At 41.0% G+C, this 27,993-nt stretch overlaps 1 protein-coding gene across 7 annotated transcripts in view; it reads right to left on the bottom strand.

Annotated features, from left to right (window-relative positions):
- PRDM16 (PR/SET domain 16) overlaps window positions 1-27,993 on the bottom strand; it is an 869,912-nt gene that overhangs the window by 396,723 nt on the left and 445,196 nt on the right. For all 7 annotated transcript variants that reach the window (XM_075328421.1, XM_075328422.1, XM_075328423.1 and 4 more), the window contains exon 3: window positions 25,921-25,971. In XM_075328421.1, the coding sequence (XP_075184536.1) occupies window positions 25,921-25,971 (51 nt within the window). The remainder of the gene's footprint in view (window positions 1-25,920; window positions 25,972-27,993) is intronic.

Below are 27,993 nucleotides of genomic sequence, written 5' to 3'. Positions count from 1 at the left end.
TGCTAATATTATCATTTTTACAACTGAATATTAGGATAGGGTCTTGGAGATGGGAATACCCCTTTAAATGTATCTTTTGTACTAAAGCATTTAATGAGCATGTGCAAAGGTCATTGTGAATGTGGGAGCTGTGACATCATCTATTGTCAATGGAGCATCCTGTGTTAACAGGGGTGTTACCTGTAGAGATGAGCGCACCCGTGGACGTTCAGTTCAATGGTTTCAGTTGGACTTTAGCTAAAGTTCTTTTTGGGACCTGGATCTGACCTGAACCCTAATGGAAGTCACTAATTGGGGAGTTCGGGTCTCTGAGCACATACAGCCAGCAATAAACAGACCATTTCCGGCGGTGGGTGGACAGAGGTTTTCCATTTTTTTATTTGATGTACACTACATCTGATCACGCTGTTGTTACCCCCAGTGAGAGCCAATCAAACACTGCAAGCGGATCGCACTGGGCTGAGCACCAAGTGTACCCGAGCATAGCGATGTTCGCGTTAGTGGTCAGCATATGTAAAGTACCTGAATTCTGAACGTGAACTCTGGTTTGTTTTTTTTTTAAAGTTTGCGTTTGGTATGAACATCGCTCATCTCTAGTTACCTGTCTTTGTAAATCTGTGATGATAATGAGACTCCTGAAAAGTCTTCTTTAAAGAACAGGAATTATGATTCTAAAATAGCTCCAGTGGCTAGTGTGAAAATCTGCAAGATTTCTATTTCCTTTTTTTACAAAAATAGTGATATATAAAAATGGCAAAAAAAAAAATGATTTAGTACAAAACCTGATTTAAACAATAGGTCATTTTCTGACGATAAATTCCCTTTCATGCGTTATCATATTCTTGCAGACTGATACAACCTTCTCAGCTCGGAGAGCTAGTCTTTTAATGTAACTCGTGTTAGAAATGTTGGGTTTGGAAGACTTTTAAAGAGTGATAGCCAAAGATTTTAGACAATAAATTAGGAATGGAAAATATTGAAGAGCTTCGGTCCCTGACCTGGAACAAGGTGTAGAGGATGATAACTGCTTAAAGACAGACATGGGAGGCAGAGGAATTTGTAGAGGAAAAATGAGGGTCCCAGAGGCAATGCCTCCCTGCATGGGCCATGTTTTGTCTGCCTTCATGATTTAAGCTTTGTCAGGAGATGTCACAAAGGTTTTAAGGCCAAGGACTTCCTGATGGCTGGAGATTTTCTTTCACACGACCTTCCCTGACGCTGATTTCGGTCTGCATTCAGCTCTGACGGAGCCCGGCTGGCAGCAGATTCACACAGATCTCCTGGGCATTTTGGCATCTTGGAAATGACTGGTGGCTGCTTTACCTTCTAATCATCTCCATGATAAACTCCACAAGTGATTAGTCATTCAGACAGATCTGATTCTAGTATTCTTTATTTAACTCAGTCATTACCAGAGCGCTGTGAATCGCAGACCCCTGCTGCAGACATCAACCTAAAGGAGGGAAATAATCACTGAAATTAAAGACCACCAGGACTAGGTAACGAAGGTCATTATTAATCACCGCTGATTCCTCACACCGTGGAGTTATTTTAACTTTCTTGGTCAATACTTGAGTTTCGTTTTGATGCAGCGCGTTGTAACTTTACATCTTGATTTTCACTATGTAAGCCTAACCAATCGTACTGTAAAAGTGCGGAAAACAAGTTTTTGACATTTTTTATATTTCCTTTTTTATTATTAATTTGGGTCTAAAGGTTCTGGGACACATCTCTAAGGGGTACTTTGCACGCTGCGACATTGCTAGCCGATGTAGCGATGCCGAGCGCGATAGTACCCGCCCCTGTCGCAGAAGCGATCTCTTGTGATAGCTGCCATTATCGCTATGGCAGCTTCACACGCACTTACCTGCCCTGCGACGTGGCTCTGGCCGACGACCCGCCTCCTTCCTAAGGGGGCGGAACGTGCGGCGTCACAGCGACGTCACACAGCAGGCGGCCAATAGAAGCAGAGGGGCGGAGATGAGCAGGATGTAAACATCCCGCCCACATCCTTCCTTCCTCATTGCAGGCGGGACGCAGGTGTGTGCTGCCGCAGGAACGAGGAACAACATCGTACCTGTCGCTGCAGCGATTTTATCGAAATGACCGACACTACACAGATCACCGATTTTCTACGCTTTTGCGATCATTTATCGGTGCTTCTAGGCTTTACACGTTGCGATGTCGTTAACGGCGCCGGATGTGCGTCACTTTTGATTTGACCCCGACGAGATCGCAGTAGCGATGTCGCAACATGCAAAGTACCCCTAAGAAGGCACCCATAGGTGAATCTCTGGATGATAGTAATTTGCACGCCACGCTGAACCATATGACAATAGACAAAGCCTCCTAGTACTCGATCGTGTGGACTGCATGTACCTTTATACTTTTACATATGCCTATAGGCCAGTTTTAAACAGTTTTATATAGGTTAGGCTGATTTCACACTACGTCTTTTTAACATGCGTCCTGAACGTTTTTTTGCTGCAAAAGCGGATCCTGCTTTTACAGCAAAAAATGCATGCAAACGCATGTCTTATTTTGCAGGATCCTGTCACTGGATGTTTAGGGGCGGGCATTGGAGTCATGTGATCGGGAGTGAGGGGAACTAAACGTGCCAGACTGGGAGCCGGCATCTGACAGCTGCGAGGCTCGTGACCAAGGTAAACATCGGGTATACTTGCTTGGATACCCGATATTTACTTTGGTTACAAGTGTCTGCAGCTGCTAGGAGCCGGCTGCCTGCACACGTTACCAACGTAAACATCGGGTAACTAAGATAAGTGGTTACCCGATATTTACCTTGGTTACGAGTGTCCGCAGCTCTCAGGTGGGGGAGAGGGAGGGGGAGAGACAGAGAGAGAGGGAGGAGAGAGAGGGGGAGAGAGAGGGGGAGAGAGACAGAGGGAGGAGAGAGATAGACTGATCACGGAGGCTGGCTTCTGGGCATGCTCAGTTGAGCAAGCAGGATCCTGTCTATCAGCATGCCAGCGTTCACATGTGTTTGCGTGCTGTTTAGTCAGGATCCAGCAATTTGCAGAAGTTGGACGCAGCTCAAAAACGCTACAAGTAGTGTTTTTGAAAGATGTTAAAAAACTGCAAGTCGCTGGATACTCACTGTAACGCACGCAAACGCAGGTGAACGCATGTTAACGCGAGTCCATTGCAAATGCATTGAAATGAAAACGCATTTGCACTGGATCCGTTTCTGCGGTAAAAAAACGTTTGGGACGCATGTTAAAAAGACGTAGTGTGAAAGCAGCCTTAGCTACTATGGACAACCCCTGCTTCAGTGGCGACATCCCAGCATGTTGGCAGTGTTATTCTCAGTGAATGATGTGACATTGTTGTGTCACATGACCACTCAAGCCAATTCAACAAAACAGTGATGGGTGCAACCAGTCACTGGCTGCTGATTGGCTTCAGCGATTATGTGACAAAATAATCGTAGTTCAATAGGAGAAAAAACTCACCGCACTGATGTTTTAACTACCGTCGTAAGCATTAAATGGAACACTCAGTAAGCCCGTCAGTCACAATTGGGCAGCAATCAACAGAAAAAAGAAAAAAATCTGGTAGTTCAATAAAATAAAATATTTAAATTCTTTTAAAAATTGGTCATCAGTATAGGGAGAGAAATCATGTTGACACATTTCGAACAGTAGGTCTTAGTCGTAACAGGTTACGACTTAAGGGCGCTTTACACGCTACAATAAATCTTACGATGTGTCGGCGGGTTCACGTCGTAAGTGACGCACATCTGGCATCGTAAGTATGATTGTAGCGTGTAAAACCTCCGTGCAATTGCGATTGAACGAAAATCCGTTCATCGCATGCACGTCGTTCATTTCTCAAAGATTGAACGTGCGGTTCTGCAATGTTCCCGAGGCAGCACACATCGCAGTGTGTGACACCCCGGGAACATTGAACGACAGGTTACCTCCGTCCGCGGCTCCCGCCGACAATGCGGAAGGAAGGAGGTGGGCAGGATGTTTACGTCCCGCTCATCTCCGCCCCTCCGCTTCTATTGGCCAGCGGCCACGTGACGTCGCTGTGACGCCGAACGACCCTCCCACTACAGGAAGTGGATGTTTGCCGCCCACAGCGAGGTCGTATGGACGGGTAAGTACGTGTGACATCTTTTAATCGATTGTGCGGCACGGTCAAAAAATTGAACGTGTCGCACATACAATGGGGGCAGGTCACATCGCATATGATATCGTATGCAAAATTGAAAGGTGTAAAGCAGGCTTTAGACCTCCCAGTTGAAACATCTTAGTCGTAACAGGTCACAAATAAAACCTCCTGGTCAAAACATCTTACTCGTAACACGTTACGATCAAGACCTCTCGGTCAAAACGTCTTAGTTGTAACAGGTTACGACTGAGACCTCCTAGTCGAAACATCTTAGTCATAACAGAGTATGGCTAAGATCTCCCGGTCGAAATGTCTTAAGGGTACTTTACACACAACGATATCAATAACGATATATCGTCGGGGTCACGGTGTTCGTGACCCACATCTGGCGTCGTTAGCGATATCGTTGTGTGTGACTAAAAGGAGTGACAATCAACGATCGCAAAAACGTCAAAAATCGTTGATCGTTGACACATCGCTCCTTTTCATAATATCGTTGGTGGTGCATGCCGCTGGTTGTTCATCGTTCCAGCGGCACCACAAAATCGTTGGTCTGTGATACGTCGATTATTTACCAAAAAACGTTGTCAGGTCAGTAGCGAGGTTGTTCGTCGTTCCTGCGGCACCACACATCGCTGTGTGTGACACCACAGGAACGACGAACACCATCCTACCTGCGTCCACCTGAAAGGAGGAAGGAAGGACATGGGCGGCATGTTCCGGCCGCTCACCTCCTCCCCTCCTCTTCTATTGGGTGGCTGATTTGTGACGCCACTGGGATGTTGAACGCACCTCTCCCTTGAAGGAGGGATTGTTCGGCATCAACAGCGACGTCGCTGAACAGGTATGTGCGTGTGACGCTGCCGTAGTGATATTGTTCACTACGGCTGCGAACACCACATATCGCACGAATGACGGGGGTGGGTGCTATAGCTCGTGACATTGCTAGCAATCACTAGCGATGTCGCAGTGTGTAAAGCACCCTTTAGTCGTAACAGGTTACAATTAAGACCTCTCGGTTGAAACGTCATAGTCATAACAGGTTACGACCAAGATCTCCTGGTCGAAACTTGTCAATATGATTTCTTTTTTTCTGGTGACAAAACAATGTCATGTTACCCACTGAGAACAGCAATACCACCGTCGCTGGAATAACTAAAACTTTTTATTTTTTATGAACATCCCCAGAACAAAGAGGCACAAGTAAACAAACAGTACTTGCTGTGGAAGCTTCATTTAAAAGGGAATGTACCCTAAAGGGTGCTGTACATGCAGTGACATCGCTAGCGATAGCTAGCGATGTCATGCGCAATAGCACCTGTCCAAGTCGTTCGTGCAACATTTTGTGATCGCTGCCGTAGTGATAGTGAACATTATCGCTACGGCGGCGTCACACGCACATACCTTTTCAGCGACGTCGCTGTGACCTCCGAACAATTCCTCCTTCAAGGGGGAGGTGCGTTCGGCGTCATAGCGACGTCACAGCGGCGTCACTAAGCGGCCGCCCAATAGCAGAGGAGTGGCGGAGATGAGCGGCTGTAACATGCCGCTCACCTCTTTCCTTCCTTATTGCTGGTGGACGGCAGGTAAGGAGATGTTCGTCATTCCTGCGGTGTCACACATAGCGATGTGTGACGCCGCAGGAACGACGAACAACCTCGCTACTGACCTGACAACGATTTTTGGTAAATAAACGACGTATCACAGACCAACGATTTTTGCCTCTTTTGCGATCGTTTATGGTTGCCCATAGGTGTCACATGCTGTGATGTCGCTAACGACGCCGGATGTGCATCACAAACACCGTGACCCCAACGATATATCGTTAGCAATGTCGCAGCATATAAAGCACCCTTAAATTGATTAGTCAGAGATTTCCAGTGGGGGACAATTCCTTTAATATAGCTGAAGTTAAAGTCAGTAAAAGAAACTGGACTCCATGATCTCAATTCATCCATGCTTCATTTAGTTGAAGAAATAATTGGTAATTAAATGCTTGAAGGAACACTTGTGCCCTATCACTGGCTTGTGTGAACATGTTAGGCCTCTTTTACACTGTGTTATAACCTAGGTTCACTGGTCCCGTCGGAGCATGCGCCGATGAGGCCATTGACTATAATGGTGCAGACGGAGTCATCGTGTGCTCTATCTTGAACCATTTTTGGTTGCATACACTTTCTGCAGGCGGACACCCAGGCGTAGTAGACTCTGTCTGGGTGTCCGCTTGCAGAAAGCGTATATGCACAAAAATGGTGCACAACAAAGCACAGAGTGACTCCATCTGCACTATTATAGTCAGTGGTCCCGTCGGCTCATGCATCTGAACCTGTTTTGTATGGGGGTTAGGACGGAATCTCCGAAAGGACCAGTGAATGTAGATTATAACGCAGTGTGAAAGCAGCCTTAGTGATCACTGGACAAATGAGCAAAGCGTTCATTTGTTAGGTGGTCGGATTATTTATGGACTCAAAAAATCATTGTTATTGGCAGCAAATGGTTCCATGTATATGTAATGAGGGCAGGGACAGTATTCTTGGGTGAGACCACCATCATCCCTGCCATGGTACAGTAAATTGGGGGTCCTGGCTGGGTGTGTGTGCTGCTCTTACCTTGGTGGTAGAGCTCTGCAGATCGCACACTGCCGCTTGACTCGCCAGGACCAGATGAGCTAGAAATGTATTTCAAATTAGCATAGAAAAAAGAAAAAACAGGACACGGTTTTCACATGCGTTCCACATGGATTGATCACATTTTCTAACTGATGGATATATTTTATACTTTGTTGCAGACTCATAGTTTTGCTTGTGATCGCAAAAAGTAATACAATCCTTGCGTAACGGAGGGTCAACTATTGGAAGCTCTTAAAAAGCGAAATCTATGTTTTAGACACATGAACATAATGTTTTGTCTATTTTTTCGAGTTAAATCATTTAATCTTTACTAACTCTTAAGACTTTGCAATCAATGAGTATAAATTCAAAGATGAAATAAAGAGGTTTAATATTTCTGAAAAATCCTATCGGCAGCACTTTCCAATAAACAAGTGTATTTATGCAGATTAACACCTTTCTCGTTACATTCCAGATTTTTTTTTTGTCTCGTTTTATCAAAATCATGGATGCAAACTTCTTAATAGTACTTAGTTACCATGGAAGCATAAGCTGACCCCGGTATTATTGTTCTCAAGAGGGAGCTGACTCTACGATATGTTCATTCACTGAATTAATGGACTGCTATTATGAGTCGTCTTCGACGAAAATAGACATGTTGTAAAAATGTCTTCTTAGCTAAATAGCCAGCATTCCCCACCCTTCTGTCTGTAATTGGTGGCAGACTTATTGGCTCAAGGTCATTTTCTATTCACAAAATTAAAAATAAAAAGAGAATTGTAAACATCAACCTACAAAACTTTAGAAATTGTGTTTAATGTAAAGATATCCACTTGAATTCTAGTTTGGAGTCTGGAGGTATTTCTGTCCATAATGCTTCACTTTAAAACTTCCTTTGTATAATTGCCCTAAGAGGGAAACTATTTGTTATTTTTAAACATGGGTTTAATTTTCTTTAAATGGGCCATAAAATATGCAGGTCTGGATTACTTATTTGAGAAGAGAATTCCCTACTTCAAATTCAAATGCATTAGAATTGTGCTGGCTGCCATTTTGAACTCAAAAAGGGTAAAATAATACATTTTTTTCTACATTTAGAAAAAAGCTTTTAAAAATGCCTAATAAAGAACTTTTGCAGTAGGCAAAATGTACCCCAATCCACAAATTTGCATATAGGAGGAATCCCCTAACTGTGGATTAGGAGCCACATGTGGCTCGCGTGCCTACGATGTGTAACTTACGGCTGTCTGCCAGCTGTTACGATGACTACGAGAAAGCGAGGAACTGTGTCTCTTAAGCTGTCCCTTAAGCTAGAAGGCTCTATGCTATCCCTAATCTCAGGAATACTTCTGATGGTGGAGATGCCTGAGTCTCATTCCTGGCCCTGCTCCTGACCAGTCCTGATCTGATATCCCCACCCACTCCCCCAGGGAGAAACGGGACATGGGCATGTTCAAAACTACAGGTAAAGACAGACAAGGGAAAACCAAAACTCTGTGAAACAAAGGATAAGACAATAAGAAATTCAGGAGGAAAACAAAAGCAGGAAGGAAGCTACAAAACAGCAGGGAACACTTCACAACCGCTCCCAGCAATGAGCACAATTTCCTCTAGCAAATCTGGGACAGAAGACCTCACAGACCAACATAGACAAACTATAGCTGACATAGTTTGAAACGTTCAACCAGCATAAATAGGAGGGGAACAGATGTGAGAGGCCTCCCCAGAACATTTGATCAAAGGAGCAAGCACATTAGCAGAGATGAACTCTTGCTAGCCTGTCTATGAATTAGCACACAGCAGGTCGATGCCCAAGTATGCCTGTGTTGATCCCAGACACCAGAGAAACCATCGGGCAGAGGGTCAAAGTCTGCAATCTGAACAAGGCCCAATGCAACTATGCCATTCGTCGAAGTTTGTGCAAACCTCTGTGTGACACCAGCTTAATTCATTATCACCAGAATAGCAAACAGCTATGAAAAAGAGTCAATGGATGGTGACTTCTGTGAGTAGCCGCACATATAAGAACAGATGTAGATGCATAAACTGTCCTTGAAGTTGGAGAGAAAAATTAAGTAAGTGCTAAGATGGTGATAAGATGATACAGGCAGAAGATGGAGGAGGTGCTTAAAGCTTGATGTCACAATGTGATGTGAGAACTCGATGTAAGAATACTAATTGAGGGTAGGGTGGGAACCTTTGGATCTAGGTACACTGCCTTGGTGTGATTTTTGTGGGGAAGATTTAACTGTCATTATACCGATACTGGGGGCTTTTGGTGTCACTATTGTGTATGAGACATGTTCTAGATGTTACTAATGTTACTACTCAGGAGGCTCTGGATGTGGCTCACAACCCTAACTCACAGCTCAATGTGCCTCTCTTTTTCCTCTATAAATCTCCAAACATAATCTCCCGATATTTCCCCACACGTAATCTTTGCTCTTGACAAGACCTCTTTCCATCTTCTGCTCTTGTACGTTACTCACCTAACTGTCTCCAAGAGTTTTTTTGTACATCAATATATCAATATATGCTGGAATTCTGTCTTAGCAAGTCTGATTGTCTCGCACAATTGAAAACTTTAGACACAACTTGAAAACTCATGCAATCAGGAAAGCCAGCAGCCTGCAATATCCCGCTGAACCTCACCACCAGAGCTGCTCCAACCGCTGATCTCCTTACCCATTACCCTGTAGATTGTAAGCCTATAAGGGTAGGGTCCTCTATGTATGTATCAGTCTTTCACAGTTAGTTATGTTTACTACATTTGTATAATATATGTATGTAAACTTACTTATAAATTTATGTAAAATTATCATTATTAATAATAATCATTATTATAATATTGGCAAATATTTGACAAGATCTGACACTATATGGATAACACTTGTGCAAATAATTAATTTGTATGTAAAAAGGTGTGTCTATAGTGAGTAAACATATTGCAGCACACCAGGGGTTTGTTACCCAGAGGTATCCAAGCTTACCCAGTCACATAAATAGAAACCAATACTATAAATGGCCCATAAGTAGAAATGAGTGAATCCAAACTGTAAAGTTTGTGGTTCATTCTAAACACCAGGTGTCTGGGACTCAAACCCAAACATGAGCATTTAAAAAAGTCCATGTCCGAGTTTGGGGGTTTTTCAAATGCTAAGAAAGTTTGTTGGAAGGCTGCAAAGTGGAGCGAGAGAGAGTGTTACTACGACTACAGATTGAAGTTCGGTTCATCGGGTTCAGTTGGACCTTAGATAAAGTTTGGTTTGGGACCCGGACTTGACCTGAACCCTAATAGAAGTCACTGATTGGGCAGTTTGAGTATCCACCAACATGCAGGCAGCCTATAAACAGACCACTTACGGGGGCAGGTGGGCGGAGTATTCCATTTTATTGTTTGGTGCATCCTACATCCGATCACGCTGTTGTTACCTGAAGTGTGAGCCGATCAAATGCTTCAAGCGGCTCGCAGCGGGCTGAGCACCGAGCGTACCCGAACTCCGAACCCAACCTCTGCTTTATAAAGTCTTTGTTTGGTATGAACACCAAACACTGACCTTCAGGTTTGCTCATCTCTAACTACGACCGTTTTACACCACAGACGTTCGGGACCAAATTGTTTTGTATGGGGATCGGAGTCTTTGGACCAAGTCCGTTCCCAAAACAAATTTTTTTTAAGTTCCATCCAAACGTCCATGGGTTCGCTCACAATTGTAATTAAGGAGCTTGGTTACAGATTTTGCATCAGTGCCCAGGAATCATAAGTTGTGCCTCTGCATATTCATAAAGTCTTAAGCGGGCTTTACTCGCTGCGACATCGCTAATGCGATCTCGTTGGGGTCACGGAATTTGTGACGCACATCCGGCCGCATTAGCGATGCTGCTGTGTGTGACACCGATAAGCGATTTTGCATCATTGCAAAAACGTGCAAAATCGCTAATCGGCGACATGGGGGTCCATTCTTAAAAATCGTTACTGCAGCAGTAACGAGGTTGTTCCTCGTTCCTGCGGAAGCACACATCGCTGCGTGTGACGCCGCAGGAACGAGGAAGCTCCCCTTACCTGCCTCCCGGCCGGTATGTGGAAGGAAGGTGGTGGGCGGGATGTTACGTCCCGCTCATCTCCGCCCCTCCGCTGCTATTCGGCGGCGGTTCAGTGACGCTTCAGTGACGTCGCTGTGACGCCGCACAGACCGCCCCCTTAGAAAGGAGGCGGTTCGCCCATCACAGCGACGTCGCCGGACAGGTAAGTATGTGTGACGGCTGTTGTGCGACACGGGCAGCGATTTGCCCGTGTCGCGCAACAGATGGGGGTGGGTACCCACACTAGCGATATCGGGACCGATATCGCAGTGTGTAAAGTAGCCTTTACTTTCAATAGCAATGTAACACGAAACAAAAACTTAACAATTTTGGAGTTTTCCAATTTTCAAAAATCTTGAGTCATGTAAGACTAAAACATCCTTGAATCATACAAGACTAAAATGTGATAAAGTTTTCTAACATTTTGGCTCATAAAAGAGCCAGAGTGAAACAATTTACATTAACGTCCCAATAATAGCACCATTCAAGAATGTAATTATCACAACTTTTTTTTTATAGAGAAATTTACTAGAATTGATGTGTTAATTTAGAAAAAAATAAGAAAGTGTGAAACCTAAACTGCAAAATTAAAGTGGTTTTATAGTAAATTCACATAACGATGAAACATTTAAAATATTTTTCGAGGCTTGCGGGGGGAGTCACACTCACGATTGCCTAGATGGATGATTCCCTCCTGTGCCGCAGGCTGTGTTCCCCCATAATTGCCACACAATTGACAGTTAACAGAAACTCCCGTGCTCTTCCCTGACAAACTTCCTGACTCCTTACTGAAGTCTGAGCTGCGTCTCATCCAGGTCATAACTCATCAGTCTTGTTACTCCCATCGGGACCGACTCTGAAGACCTGTCCACCTCCGGTGTTACCAGAGGCCATTTTTGATGGCCCATATATAAATAGGAAATTGTGCACAGTCCGCAGGGACACTCCTTGGATATCATACACAAATAATCATTTTGCAAATTATCATAATTATCAATCAATCATCTCTTGGCAAACAATGTAATAGTGAGATATCAGATGTCTGCTTCGACCTTAAGTATTACATATCTCATTTTAAATGACAGGAGATTAATAGCTTTAGTAATGCATATTTGAAAGTAACACAACATTATTATCTCGAGCTGATATTACCAAACAAGCACAGCATTAAAATTACATTTTTTTTTTACCTTTACGTAAAGAAGAATAATTAGCAATTGATGAGATCAGCTAATAGGGAAATAAGTCAAAAAGTACAAAATTCAATCAATATTTTTTTTTTCCATTATTATAGTTCTATTGATATTTTAGCTGCAGTTAAACCTAAAAATAAAACAAAAAAAATCTATTTTTGTACTTTTTTGTCAATATTGGAATAAATCTTTATTTTTTTGTATAGTGCTAACATGGTAAAATGGTATCACAATAAACTAAGTAAATAAATATAACATGCAAACACTAAAAAAGTACAAAAAACAATGAAAACTTTTTTTTCAATATTGAAATAAAATTGTATCACAATGAAATAAATAAATAAATATAACATACAAACAGTAAAAAAGTACAAAAAATAATAAATAAAAACATTTTTTCTCCATTATTATAGTTATATTGATATTTTAACTGCAGTTAAACCTAAAAATAAATTTTACAAAAAAAAATCTATTTTTTGTGGTTTTTTCAATATTGAAATAAAATGGTAAATAAAAAATAAAATAAAAAAAACATTTTTTATATTATAATTATATTTTTTTTCAATATTTACATAAAATGGTATCACAATAAAATAAAAAAGTAAATAAATATAATAAACAAACACTAAAAAAAGTACAAAAAACAATCAATAAATAAAAACATTTTTTTTCCATTATTATAATTATATTGATATTTTAACTGCAATTAAACGTAAAAATACATTTTACAAAAAAAATCTATTTTTTGTGAGTTTTTTCAATATTGAAATAAAATGGTATCACAATGAAATAAATATGTAGATAAATATAAGATACAAACACTAAAAAAAGTACAAAAAAATCAATAAATGAAAACATGTTTTCCCATATGTGGTAGTTATATTGATATTTTAATTGCAGTTAAATCTAAAAATAAATAAATCTATTTTTATATATATTTTCAATATTGAAATAAAATGGTATTACAATAAAATAAATAAGTAATTAATTATAAGATACAAACACTAAAAAAAGTACAAACAGGAATCAATAAATAAAAACATTTTTCCATTACTATAGTTCTATTGATATTTTAACTGCAGTTAAACCTAAAAATAAAATAAATAAAAATCTATTTTTGTATTCTTTTCAATCCTGAAATAAAATTGTATCACAATGAAATAAATATGTAAATAAATATAAGATACAAACACTAAAAAAAGTACAAAAAATCAATATATTAAAACATTTTTTTTCCCCATATGTGGTAGTTATATTGATATTTTAATTGCAGTTAAATGTAAAAATAAATAAATCTATTTTTATATATTTTTTCAATATTGAAATAAAATGGTATTACAATAAAATAAATAAGTAAATACATATAAGATACAAACACTAATATAAGAAATACTTTTACAACCATCTCATTGACTATTGCATTTAAAATTCAACTTTTTGATATTATTAACCCTTCCATTCTCAATAAGTGGATTTAAAATAGGACGACAAGAGGGAGAATTTATTTTTTTATTTTTTTTTTCCTTTTATCCTTGAAGGTTTAACCAACTTGATTACATCTATTTGTTGTTGAGGGATAAATTCTTTTTTTTCTGGTATGTTGAAAAATAATTGTAAAACTGTTGGCCAATGTCTATCCTATTGGATTTTGATAAGAAGGCTATTCAGCTTTAATAATGTCCTCTATCCATTTTCAGCTAGCTCTTAACATGTTTCTTTATTTGTCCCTAAAGCCTCTTCAGCAATGGCTTTTCATTACAAGTCTCTCAGCTGGCTCTCAAGAGAGACTGGGCCCGACAAGAGTGATAGATAGATAGATAACTCTATAGATTATCTCACACAGATGTTTTTCCTCCAGTAGCCCCTAGGCTATTCCTTCTAAGTAAACAGAGACTAAATAGAGGGCCTACTGAAGAGAGAACTCTCCGAGGACCAGTGACACCAAAGCCGGCACAATTTAAAGACTTCGGATGACTATAGTGCCATTATTTGACTCCGGCTTGGAATAAAAAACATTTATTCAAACTGGTTTTAAAGGAAATGTGAAAGACACTAGTGTTTGCATCAAGAAGTGCGGTGAATATAATATTGCACACTTGTTGCAAGAAAAAAAAGGAGTATCAGGGGATAGTGTTTAGCATTGCTACAAAAAGTCACTTAAATTTGTATAAAAATGAAATAATATATTTGTACATGATTAAAGTCTTAGCAATGTCTGACCGTACATCTTTAACCAGAAGGAGTCACTGTTGCTACGACTGTTCAATCAGTAATTTAGTCAGTGACTAATTATTACTTGTTTTCAATAATAATAATGTTCTAGGCATTTTAATAAGAAATTACATTATGTTTTATAATGCAGATAAAATTTCCTCATTTTTATTTTTTTTTATATATATATATATGGGATCTGTTAAATGAAGAACTCCATGGCATTCCAGTCCATGTCAGCCAGAGCAGATCACTGTTCATGAATCAGTTTGGACTCTGCTCTGGCAGAGTTGTATTTGTCACATGGTCTTGTGGTCGGTGTTTCCCGATGCTCAGCCGGTTGGTGGAGCCTATCCTGCCGTGCCTCGTTCCAGGGATCATGCCGCTTTATCAGGATTAGTGATGAGCGAGTACTGAAATGCTCGTGTGCTCGAGGCTCGGGCCGAGCATCCCAAAATACTTGTGTACTCGGCCCGAGCACCGAGCCCAATGTTATCCTATGGGAGACCCGAGTATTATTCTGAAATGACCCCCGGCAGCATGTAGAAACCATAAAACTGTAAATTTAAAAAAAAAACGTGCGTGTGTGTGTAAACGTGCATATATATATATACACGCGGAGTGGAGTGCAGGAGGGGCCGTAGCCGAGCGGGGAAGTGTCGGGCTAAAGGCACGGTCATGCTGTGAGGGCCGGCCAATCACTGCAATTCCACAAGTAACAGGGCTGTGGTATTGCAGTGGTCTGCCAGCCAATCCCTGCATAAGGGCTGGCTCTAAAGAGAGCGCCAACATGAAGACCACGAGTACAGCACGAGTATCGCGAAATTACTCGGTCCCCGCCGAGTAGCCCGAGTACAGTGATACTCGTGCGAGTTCCAAGTAGTGACAAGCATACTCGCTCAACACTAATCAGGATGTCTCCTCAATTGGTGCAGCGCCAGTTATAGTCCTGCTCTGCAGTGTGCGCGCCTGGCCCCTGTAAGTGTTCTTGATTCTGCCTTCTACCTCATCTGACCTCAGTTTTCCCTGTTCCGTCCGACCTCCCTGAGTCCAGTCCCCTCCGTTTTTGCCTTACCTTCCGGTCTTCCTCTCCTGTTCCTTGTTTGTCGTTCCGTCCCTGTACCCACCTTCTTCAGCTTGCTCTCTCAATTCCTGATCTCCGGCTCGCTCCTGACACTGACTCTACCTCCTCCCTTGTACTGCGTGACCTCCCGGCCCTGACCCTGCTTGTATGACTTCTCTTAGTAATCCTACTATGATTACTCTTGTGACACCTTGTGGTTCTATAGTCCTGTTACCCATTCCAGTGTTCCAGCTCCCCCTAGTGGTGACTTCACACACTGCGAACTTTGTGCTACTTGTCAGCAACCTGATATTTCGATTAGTAGTCCTCACTACATCATGATGCTGTAGGCAGGTAGGAAGTTTGCAGTGCTTTGATCTGGTTTGCATGGAGTAATAAAGTGGCCACTAGATCAGGGTCAGGGAGTGTGAGGGAGTCTGTATTCTTCAATTGCATTATGTTGTAACTGCAAGGATTTTTTTCATCAATAAATTGGTGAACAAGCGAGTGTGGGGGGAGTGTTGAAATAAGCTATTTTTCAATAAACTATTTTTCAATAAAATATTTTTCCCTGTGTGTGTTTTTGTTTAAATCTATACTTACTGGATTAGTAATGTAGGTGTCTGACAAACACCTCTCCATTACTTACCCCTGGGCTTGAAGCCAGCTGTCAATTCACAGCTCACTTCAAAGACCAAAGTATTACCCCAATTACCACTGCACCAGGAAAATCAGGAAAAGTTGGGAATAGCATCAGAATTGGCGCATCTAATACAGTATATGCGCCACTTCTAGTGTGGCTGTGGGCTGCTATTTTTAGACTGGGAAGGGCCAAATAGCCATGGGTCTTTGCATCCTCATAATGCCAGCCCCAAACTGTCTGCTTTATTTTGGCTGGTTAAAAAGATGCTATTTATATGTACGAGCGCATTGCAAAGTGTCACAAGTACATCTTTCTTAGTACATATAAGTACAACCATAAAGTACAACCATATTTGTCATACATCTTTTCTTTGTGATACTGACTATCATCAACTTTCAAGGGTGTGTAATTCAGCCTTGCATTGCATTTGTGCGCATGTGTAGAGACTTCCTCTGTCATCCAAATATCCGTTTGCAAAAATAGATTTAATACAGAGAAGTAGGGCGATGCAGTCACAGTTTTCCTTTTTCCCTATCTATCAGTGTTATATTGGGTTGATACCAAAGCAAAAGGTCACTAGTTCAAATTGAGGATCAGCCATGAAGATTTCCCAAGAAAAGAGAAACAGATCACCCAGCTCCTTAATAGCAGTGTCTTGGCCAAGAAAATTGCCAAATTGCATTATGTGTGTGCATGACAGTTGGAAGAATACAAAATGAAGTCCATCCATTCAAAAGCCAAGAGGTGACATCACATCGAGGCAATATATTGGAGTCAAGAAGTTGACTCATTACAAGGTCTATAAGTTCCAGTGCGACAAACACGACAGTGGAGGAGGTCAGTATGGTTTATAAGTGTTCCAGCAGGACAACGACCTGAAACCATACATAGAGATATGCGAAAGAAATGGTTCAATGACAATGAGGGTCGGCCTGCACAGTCCCCAGACCTCAACCTAATCAAACACTTGTTGGTAAAGTTGAAGAAAAAGCTGTATATATAGCCAAGGGAGTTGACCAGTACACACCAACATTGGGAATGTGTAGAAGAGACCTGGGAGCAGTTTTCAGTTGAGACATTCTTGAATCGGATTGAGAGCCCAGAAGGATTCAGACTGTGCTGAAAGTCAAAGCTAGATTTATAAAATACTAAAAAAATAATAAAATGACAAAAATTTGCATAACAAATATGAGATAGCCAAGATGATTGTCTATAAGATGAAGGTAGTCTCATGCTCAAAGCTGAACTGGATGGTGAGATATGGAGCCTGAAAGTCAAAAGTTTAAAATATTGTTACCATTTTACTTGTCAGTGTAAGGCCTGGTGACATTCCACTCAGATCAATGTTACTCCATCAGGCAGTTCCCATCTGGAATTTTTTTGCTCTGCCCTAATCGGACTGAGAAAAGAATCGCAGCATGCTGCGATTGTATGTGAGTCTCGGATCACTCACACCTATACAAGTCTATGGGTGCGAAAGAAATATCGGACTGCACTCGGATGACATCTGAGTGCAGTGCAATATACGCATAGGCTGACAATGGAGGAGATGGAGAGATTAATCCCTCCCTCTCCTCGGCAGTTCCCTCCCTCTGTTTTGCAGCTTTGATCCCATTGCAGGATCAGTTCACAGTTGCATGACACTCTGTCACACTTATAGCAGAGCGGGAGCCAAAGGTCATTAGAATATCACATCGGATGCCATATGCTCATGTGACCTCAGTCTTAATAGCGTGGAGAGGTGAGGATGGGCATGCAGCTGTAGATTCTCTGCTTTTCCTCTATTTCCACAGTCCTAAATAGTGAGGAGAAGGAAGGAGGGGGATGCAGCTGCAACCTCTCACTTTCTGTGTCTTCAGAAACTGAATGTTAAGCACGATGTACAGCTCTAATATTATTTTTTTATGCCAATAAAACCAAGTCGAATTTACCTTTGCATCAAATCCATTGTGGAACAGCAGGGCTCCATTGCAAATGGCGCACACCGTTTTTTTTTTACTTCAGTTGTTTTCTGATCGGAGCCCACTGGAAGTCTCCTATTCAGCAAGTTGGAATAGTTGCCTTTGCTAGGAGAGTGTCCCTGCACCAATATATGCCTGCTTTTGCCATGGCCAGGTGAGTGCATTGAATTAGGGGCACTCTCTCTTTAACTTAACCACTGTACCGAGTAAGCGCCGTATCTTCTGTTTTGCTACATTAGTTATGAGACTGTTAGGGCACATGTACATGGCTATATTCAGGATGATACAGGTTTCAGGTACTAAATATACTGATATTACAATGGTGGAAAAATGCAGCATGCTCAATTTGATATTGTAAATTAGTCTATAGTCTCCCATAGTTGATCTTTTTTAGGGGTATATTGATGATATACGGCACCGAATACTGCACAGGAGGGACCTCAATATGATATTGCAGTCCATAATGTACATGAGCATGTGAATAAGGAATTAAAAGAATTACTACAAAAAGGCATATGCATGTTATAGAAAAGATTCCAATTGTCTCTCCAGGGAGGATGGAGACGATCTCTAGCGCCACCTATTGGAAGTAGCAATGCTAAAAGTCCCAAGTGGCCCTTTAAGGAACCTTTTCATATGACTTAGGATTTATACCAGATCAGAACCCAAATTTGCAGACACGGTGTTTCGGGGTGATTGCCCCTCGTCAGTGCAAAGTATGAGATCTGGCTGTATGAGAAGCTATAGTGGGATCTAAGGGGAAAACCTTTCTCTTTGCGGAGACCTGACAAACCACACTGGCTTGTCAGGTATCCGCAAGGAAACAAGTTTTCCCCTTAGTAAAGATCCCAACACAGCCAGAGTAAGGATAAAAAATTAAACAAGGGAGCGCATGTGAAGGGTCTGGGAGATAGCGGTGAGGAGGAGAAAAAGAAACTGCTCACCTGATGTGGCTGTGCAGCCCTCGCACAACCACGGTATAAGACGGGAGTGTGGTGTCAGAGCTCTTCTAACCTGTTAGCCCACAATGTCCATCCGGGGAAGCACAATCCTGAAGAGCTGGTCATGTGACAGATCACTGGGCATCTCTGGTAGTCTGACCTCCGTAGCAAGCAGCTCTTACCGTGAACCCACAGAGGGGAAGATCAGCAGTAAAGTATAGAAGCACGGTCTAATAGAGCGCTAAGGAGGCCACAGTATTAGATTATTTTTTTTTAGAATTTATTGTTTTCTATCAAACACAACGCGTTTCGATATACACAATATCTTCATCAGGTGGATATATGATATCCACCTGATGAAGATATTGTGTATATCGAAACGCGTTGTGTTTGATAGAAAACAATAAATTCTAAAAAAATGAATCTAATACTGTGGCCTCCTTAGCGCTCTATCAGACCGTGCTTCTATACTTTAACACAGCCAGAGTGGCTCATAGTCAATATTTAAGTAGTTCTTACTGTTGCAAACTAGATCGGCTGATTGGCTGTAGGACTTTTTAATTTTTAAATGTCAAAAAAAGGACAATTGCGTTGGGGGTGAAGGGGCTAAGTATATGTAGGTTTCTCAAATGGACACCTTACTTCTATGGCTGAAATCAACAAGTGAAATCTTTTAAGCACAAGCAAAACAAATATTAAGAGCGCAAACTAAAATTGAGCATCTGCCCCCTTTTCTAAGTGCTGAATTTCCTAAGTATACTGCTCAAAAAAATAAAGGGAACTTCAAAGTACAAAATCCTTGTTTAAGTGTTCCCTTTATTTTTTTGAGCAGTATGAATGACAAATTTTGATAACCATTTTGTTCCTGATATTCCTGATATACAGCTGTAAGACAACTGCACCCTCCACGTACTTGAACTCTTTACCTTATTGCCATGACCTCATTGACCTCCAACTATTAAAATGCCGGGCCCATCCCTAAATGAATTTATGACCTCATAAAGCCAAGCAACCATCACCAAACGGGTTTTAGTGCTAAACAAATTTTTACTCGAAAGAAGTCAGAGTAAACTTCAAGAAAAGGCAAAGATCTTGTTCTTCAGTGGCTCCTTATGCTAATATGAAGGGCAGAAATTGCAAAAATAAGAAACATTTAAATAAATATGGAATAATTACTAACAAAATGATCAATAAGCATATGTTCAATAAAGACTGAAAATGATTTTCTGTCCTCTTTTATGTGTCCAGGTAGCTGGGACAATGTAGGTGAATATATCCGTTTGTTTCAGCGATTCAATGGCTGAATGGACTCCAAAGCGTTGGAAGCTCTGAAGTAATTGAGTTGTATGGTAATGAGGATGTGTGGTACTGCCACCTTGCTGATGTGTCTCAATATATCTTTGTACCGTGTTAGCCAGTAGAGATAAAAAAAATTGTTTAAAAGAACAGAGAGTCCTCAGTGGTTGATACCTTTTAATGGCTAACTGAAAAGATGGTAATAATTGCAAGCTTTCGAGACTACTCAGGTCTCTTCATCAGGCATGGTATAACACAAAATCTGAAGAGTCACGTATTTATACACAACAGGACTTAGAATAGTGTAAAGATGCGGTACATTCTGGTATCCTCCATTTTGATACAAGTAAAATATATCTTTGTACCGTACTATTCTACTCTTCTATTGTACTATTCTAAGTCCTGTTGTGTATAAATACGTGACTCTTCAGATTTTGTGTTATACCATGCCTGATGAAGAGACCTGAGTAGTCTCGAAAGCTTGCAATTATTACCATCTTTTCAGTTAGCCATTAAAAGGTATCAACCACTGAGGACTCTCTGTTCTTTTAAACAATTTTTTTTGATGTGTCTCAAAACACACAAAAAAAGATCCCACTGAGTCATAGACATCATGAAGTGAATTATGGAGGTTCCGAAGGTAAAAAGGTCATCCCTATACACATTGGTTCTTTCGAAGGTCACTACTTGGTCACAATACTTTTTTTTTTCGTAGCGCATTAATACAGGTTTCTTCTTTGTATCCAAACTCTCTGCAGTTATATTGTTAGAGAAGCACCAAAAGATCCACAAAAATAATTACAAATATTTGTATTAAATTATATTATTAAATTAATTGAATTAAATTTAAATTAAATGATATAAAAGTAAATATAAAACAACACAATTGTCATCAATGCAAAATCTTGAGTTAAATAATTTAAAATATTAGCTCAGATGTGGTTCATATTCATATAAAAGTAAAAAACAAAACACAATTATCATCAATACAAAATCTCAAGCTAAGAATCTTAATAAAAAAATAACCTCCTTTGCTATAGTTTATATAACGTTACTTAAGAAATAAATGCATCGGGAGACATCAGTCTGTCGTTATTTAATGTATGAAAATTTACTATTGGAAAGCGAATATATTTTTTATACGGTGTAGTCCCTCTTTACCGGCACCGCGCCTCTGCCAAGTGATGTCATTTCTAAAATATTTACATTCATGTAAATTGTAGCCTAAGAGAGAATTTAAGCTTTCTGCAAACTCGAAAGAGGGCAAAAAGGTTGTACGCAGCCAGAATTGCTGGATATTAAGTGCTTATCTGAAATTAAAATGTTGGGGGCATAAACTAGATTTGAGCTTTTAATATAAAAAATGGATTATTTTACATGCTTCATATATTTTTAACATAAACTTATAATGATTAACTATTTGTGATTATGGATGGTCCACAAATTAATCATAACTTTCTTCTCTGAGTCCTCTTAGTAGTGTTGTCATTTACTGTCTAGTGGGGTAAATGGCAGCATGTCATCAATGTATAATCAATGGGTGTCCAACCATTGGATCTCCACCAGACATTACACCTTAGACCCCAGAGAGAGGTCTCTCACCTAGCCAAATCCGATCTCTTGATTTGCACTGAGGAGGGGTAACACTCTGAAACATATCTCTGCACATAGATATTCTGGTTTGGTTTTTATATTAACTCAAGTTAAAAAGCTTTTTAAAGGTTGGATATAGACTTTTAGGATTGCTACTTCCAGTCGGCTGCACTAGAGTTCCAGTCCTCTTCTTCTCTGAAGGGTAAATTTGCATATTTAATTACCAATAGGAGCATTGCATGGCCTATAAGTCTCCTTACACTGGAATGTCACTCTGCACAAGGAGCCTAAGGAGTCTCCTTGTGGAGACTGAAACACCATTCCAGCATGCCAGTGGGGAGGAGACTTTAAGCCGCAATGCTCCTCTGGGAAACATGCAAATTGTCTCTTCAGTGAGTGAATTGTTGAACTCTAGTGCCACCTGTTGGAGGTAAGAATCCTAAAAGTCAAAAGTGTCCCTTTAAAGAGCCTTGTCATATGACTTAGGATTTATGCCAGATTAGAACTTCAACTTATAGACACAGTGTTCCGGGATGGTTCTCCCTTATCAGTAGAAAATACAAGACCTGATCTGCCTGTATGAGAGGCTAAGACAGGGTCTAAAGGGAAAGTTATTCTCCTTGTGGAGACTGACATACCATTCTGGCATGCCTGTGGTGAGGAGACTTTAAGCCGCAATGCTCCTCTTGGAAATCTGAAAATTGTTTCTCCAGTGAGGAAGTAGACGAACTCTAGTGCCACCTATTAGAGGTAGCAATCCTTAGGGTGCGTGCCCACGATCAGTGTTTGCAGCATTTTGGACGCAGCATGCTTCAGCTGAATCCTAAACGCTGCGTTGTACAGTGCAAGCATAGTGGACAGGATTTCTAGAAATCCCATGTCCACTGTATTTGTTTTTTTCCGAAGCAAACACTGACCTGTGGTGCGTCTTTTTAGACCACAGCATGTAAATCGTTTGCTGCGGATTCACATGCATCCTCCGTAGGGAGAACACAAGTAGGAGACCGCAGTGCACTGAACCCTGATCATGGGTACAAGCAGCTGCGGTCTCCTTTCTCCTGCGGAGGAGACTCGTGGCCCCGCAGGTCAGGACCTGCTGAGTCCAGGACGCAGTGAGTCCTGACTGTGGGCACATACCCTAAAAGTCAAAAGTGACCCTTTAACAAGTCTTATCGTTACCCGTTAGATACCAGAAAGGAGTCACTTTTTACTAGATGCTTGGTTTAGTTTTACGGCTTAGCCCCTTTTAAAAAAAATGGAACTGAGCTGCCATCCCAAACACAATGTCGAAATACATTTTAAATATCCAATCTCATGTATGCGCTACATTCTCATTGATTAGAATGGTACTGTATCTGAAGAATAGTTCAAAAGAAAACTCCAACTACATCTAAGAGAGCTCAAGTACTCTAAACAATATCATGACCACTTTACTTAAAGAGAAGCTGTCATCAGAAAATGAGCTATTGTTTAAATCAGATTTTTCTGTTAAACGTATTTTTGTAGTTTTTTATTTTTATATTTTTACATAGCACAATCAGTGTTAAAAATAAAAAATAGAAATCTTGCAACTTTCTCACCGACCACTTGGGCCTTTTAAGCATTAACTTCCTGTTGTTAAAGGAAACAACATGTGCATATAGCCACAATGGTCAGACTCTGACCCTATTTTTAGATTGAAGCATCTAATAATATCATTATGAAAGATGGGCTGGGGGGATCCTTTATTAGTTGTCATAGAGTGTTACCTGTCACTGAAAACTTGCCTCTAATAATATGGAGCTTTGCTCTAAAGACTTCCTGTGGGGACAGGAAATATGAGTCTGAAAAAGTCCCAGTGGCCAATAAGAAAATTGCAAGATACTAATTTTATTTATTTAGTTTTTAACAAACGTGATATGAAAAATGTAACATTGCCATTGTTTTTTAAATACAAGCGACTACAGTAGAGGTGAGTGGAACCATTCAAAGAGGGTTGACTTCGAGTAGCATTTTCTAAAATTCGCATGTTTATGCAAATTGAAACTTAAGGGTACCTTACACACAACGATATCGCTAACGATATATGTCGGGGGTTACGGTGTTCATGACGCACATCCGGCGCCGTTAGCGATATCGTAGTGTGTGACTAAAAGGAGCGACGATCAACGATCGCAAAAACGTCAAAAATCGTTGATTGTTGACACGTCGCTCCTTTTCATAATATCGTTGGTGGTGCATGCCGCTGGTTGTTCGTCGTTCCTGGGACACCACACATCGCTTTGTGTGACACCTCAGGAACGACAAACATCTCCTTACTTGCGTCCACTGGCAATGAGAAAGGAAGGAGGTGGGCGGCATGTTCCGGCCGCTCATCTCCGCCTCTCCTCTGCTATTGGGCAGCCGCTTAGTGACGCCGTTGTGACGCCAAACGAACCTCCCCCTTAAAGGAGAGATTGTTCAGTGTCTCCAGCGACGTTGCTGAACAGGTATGTGTGTGTGACGCTGCTGTAGCGATATTGTTTGCTACGGCAGCGATCACCCCATGACGAAACAGCGACGTGGGTGGGTGCTATCGCGCACGACATCACTAGCGATATTGCAGCGTGTAAAGCACCCTTACATGTCGCCAATTCACACACTGCTAAAGTATCAGAGAGCAAGGAAACACCATTTTACATTGCCTCCCGGACCTCCCGGACCTCTACATATCTAGTAGTGTTTGTCAGTACTAGAGCCAACTCAGACCAGTGGCTTGTAGGAGAGCACAGTTTGTACGGCAAAGTCGTTTTCTCTCTCCAGAATCACTGGGTAAGTCTTTACCTCCTGTAGAGTGTAAGTTCTAATGGTTAGAGGGATCCTCTCTCTCTCCAGTACAATGTAAGTTGTTATGGTCAGCAAGGCCCTTTGCTTCCTGTAGAGTGTAGGCTCTTATGGTCAGCAGAGTCCTCTCTTTCTTCTGTAGCGCTTAATCTCTTTTGCTCAGTGGGGTCTCTCTGCTGTAAAGTATAAGCTCATGTTCAGCAGGGCTCTTCCTTTCTCTCCTGTAGAGTGTAATCTGTTATGGTCAGCAGGGTACGCTCTTTCCTGTAGAGTGTAAGCTCTTTTGCTCAGTGGGGTCCTCCCTCTCTCTCCTGTAGAGTGTAAGCTCTTATGGTCAGCAGGGTCCTCTCTCTCATGTACAGTGTAAGCTCTTATGGTCAGCAGGGTCCTCTCTCTCTCGTAGAGTGTAATCTCTCTCTCTCTCTTCTGTAGAGGGTAAGCCCTATATATCAATGGGGTCCTCTCTCTCTATTGTAAAGTGTAAGCCCTTATGGTCAGTGAGGTCCTCTCTCTCCTGTAGAGTGTTAGCTCTTTTGCTCAGTGGGGTCCTTCCTCTCTCTCTCCTGTAGAGTGTAAGTTCTTATGGTCAGCGGGGTCCTCCCTGTCTCTCATGTAGAGTGTAAACTCTCATGGTCAGCAGGGTCCTCTCTCTCCTGTAGTGTTTAAGCTTTTATGATAAGCAGGGTCCTCTCTCTCTCCTCCCCTCAACGTGTAATTTTCAAATAATTACAAGCTTTCCAATACTGAAATTCACGTAAATGTATTCATCGCAAATCAAATTTTTAGGGAAAGTTCACTCAAGTCAGTAAATTCAAATGATCTGCTCATCTCTACAAGTAATACAACAACCTGTTCTGAATAAAAGGTCAATTTCTGATGATAGCGTCTCGTTAAAGGAAATTTGACTGCAGGTTTTTGTTATGAAATCTGAAGACAGCAGCTGCAAGGGTTAAAACATAATATTCAGGGATGACTGTCTTGTCAAGATCCGAGCTGTTGTTTTCCTGGAATGTTTGGTTAAGCATTGTGCGGACTACATTGTCTCTTGCATGGCTCACCACCTCCTCTGATTGGCACCTCACTTTCAGTGTACAATGTCTATAGAGAGCCTGGTGTGGGTGCTGCATTACTATATCTAAAAATTCTGATTGTGTCAGAACGGCTGCACCTAGTAATCTAAGTGATACATCGTTGGTTTCAGGGTTTCTTTTTCTACATTATGCTGCTCTTAGATGAGGTAGCAAAAACCTGCTGACAGATTCCCTTTAAGTAATTGGTTGAAATGAACCTGTAACTTATTTACTTCCACCATACAGGATATAGGCTACACATACATATTGAAGCTATAGTCAGTTTGGTTAAAGGTAAAAATAAAGGTAATTTTCTACCTTTCTTATTCTGTCGTCTTGTGATGTCACTTCTGAATCAGGTAAAATTTGCTGTGGAGAAAGAAAATATATATTTATTCTTTAGTATTTAGATGCCTTTGTAAGTAATCAATAAAAAAATGGAAATATTAAAAACATAATAATAAAAATAACATTAATAATAATAAAATCTTAGTAATAAGAACATAATTAGTTATGCACATTTAAAGCTGATTTTTCTTGATTATTTTTGGTGACTTTGACGCTTGAGTCGAGTTGTTCTCCATAAAACTAAATTATTTTCAACATGTAGATTTATTATATTTTGTCGCTGTCAGCATATCTGTGATTTCCAATCCATTTAATGGATACATTGATTTGGCCAGTGTATCTTGACATATAGTAATGTAATCAATATACTTTAATGTTATATATCTGTATTCAATATTTGCTACTTTATGCCTAATTAAAGATGAGGTCTTGTAAATAATGTACATACTATAATAATTTACACACTTAGGCCCCAATTCATCATTGCTGTCGCTCCAGTTTTCTGGACTAATTTGCTCCTTTTCAGAGCTTTAGTATGTTTACCTTATTCTCTATACATTTTGCATAACTTTTTACGCTTTCTTTTAAGTCTTTTTTTCCCCTTGACAGATGGTTTCAGACAGATTCAGGAAATGTGACTTTTACCAAATTTCATTTTATTTTAGTACATCTCACTCCAGTCATTGCCTGGAATAAGGTTTCTGGAGGAATTGTATTTATTTATTTATTTTTTTTTTTTTAAAGCTTTTGCGACTTTTTGTGCTGAAAAGTCAAAAAATGCCAGTTAAATACAAAAAAAATAAGAATTTGATTTTGCACAACATTTATGAGCCCCAATCGCATTAGAAGAATTTGGCACAAAACATCAGCAAATACCACAATAATAAAAAAAGAAATGTTACTTCAATTAGATGCAAATGATGAATCAGCCCAATGACTTTATCATTCCGACTCTATGTAACTTCTATAAAGTTCCACCATCCCATCATCTGTGTGGATTACAATGATTATATTTTTTCTGGCTTTTGGATAAAATTTGATTTTAAGCTAAAGCTGCAGTCAAGAAGAATATTTTATACAGTGTAAGCTGCCATAACGTACAATAAGCTCCATGTAGTACTGGCCTTATATCCAAAAGAAGGGAACAATAGCAATATTCTAATATCCAGAATATACTGAATAATGGTTAAGCTCCCCATATACATTAGTGTAACGTTGGCTGAATCTGCCAATATCGACGAGTTTCGCCGACTGTCTCTAATGTGTATGGGGCTAAGTACAGATGATTGTCAGGAGAGTTAAGGAACTTTTGGAGTGCCGGCCACTTTATTCTCAAAGATAAGCTACCACCTGAGATGTCTGTCGTTTGCTCTTTCATAGAGAACACAGGAGGCCACCACACTAGGGCAATTGGGAAGAGCTGGGTAAAGTGCCAGGATTGTCACATCTAATGGATGTGACAATTCTGGGTGGCTGCAGGCTGCCATTTTTAGGCCTGGGGGGGGGGCAATAACCATAGCCTGAGAATAGCAGCCCCCAGCTGTTTAGCTTTTGTGACGCCCTGGGCAAGCCAGGGGTCACAGGTCATGACACCACCACACACCCTACATTCCCTGCAGGCACACCAAGGTCAGAACACAAAATCCTTGTTGCCCTCCTCCAGGGGCTGATGTCCACACCAGGGGGTGGGCCAGGCGGTTGGTCTCCACCCACCGAGGAGTTCACAGTCCTGGAGGTGGGAAAACCAGGCAGTTTATAGTTGAGAGTGGAGTTGGAGAGTTCGAAGGAAGTGAGAGGGAAGTGGTAGGGGAGCAAGTGAAAGGAGTTGAAGTGAAGGAGAAAGTGACAGCAACAGAGCCTGAAGTTGGTCCGGGTGTGTGCCCCGGACTGAGACAGCAAGGTTGGCAGACGGCAGTGACCGTCTGCAGCAGTGGCCTATTGGAGTCTACCGTAAGGACCGTGGACGGGTGGTGGCTCGGCGGTACCGGACCGGTACACAAAGAGAAGCCAGCACCATTGGCAGGGGCCTTTCGGATCCCGGCA

This window comes from Anomaloglossus baeobatrachus, chromosome 11 (assembly GCF_048569485.1).
Source record: "Anomaloglossus baeobatrachus isolate aAnoBae1 chromosome 11, aAnoBae1.hap1, whole genome shotgun sequence".
NCBI classification, from domain to species: Eukaryota; Metazoa; Chordata; class Amphibia; order Anura; family Aromobatidae; genus Anomaloglossus; species Anomaloglossus baeobatrachus.
Note: the sequence above shows the minus strand (reverse complement) of the source record. Positions and strands in the feature narration are given on the sequence as shown.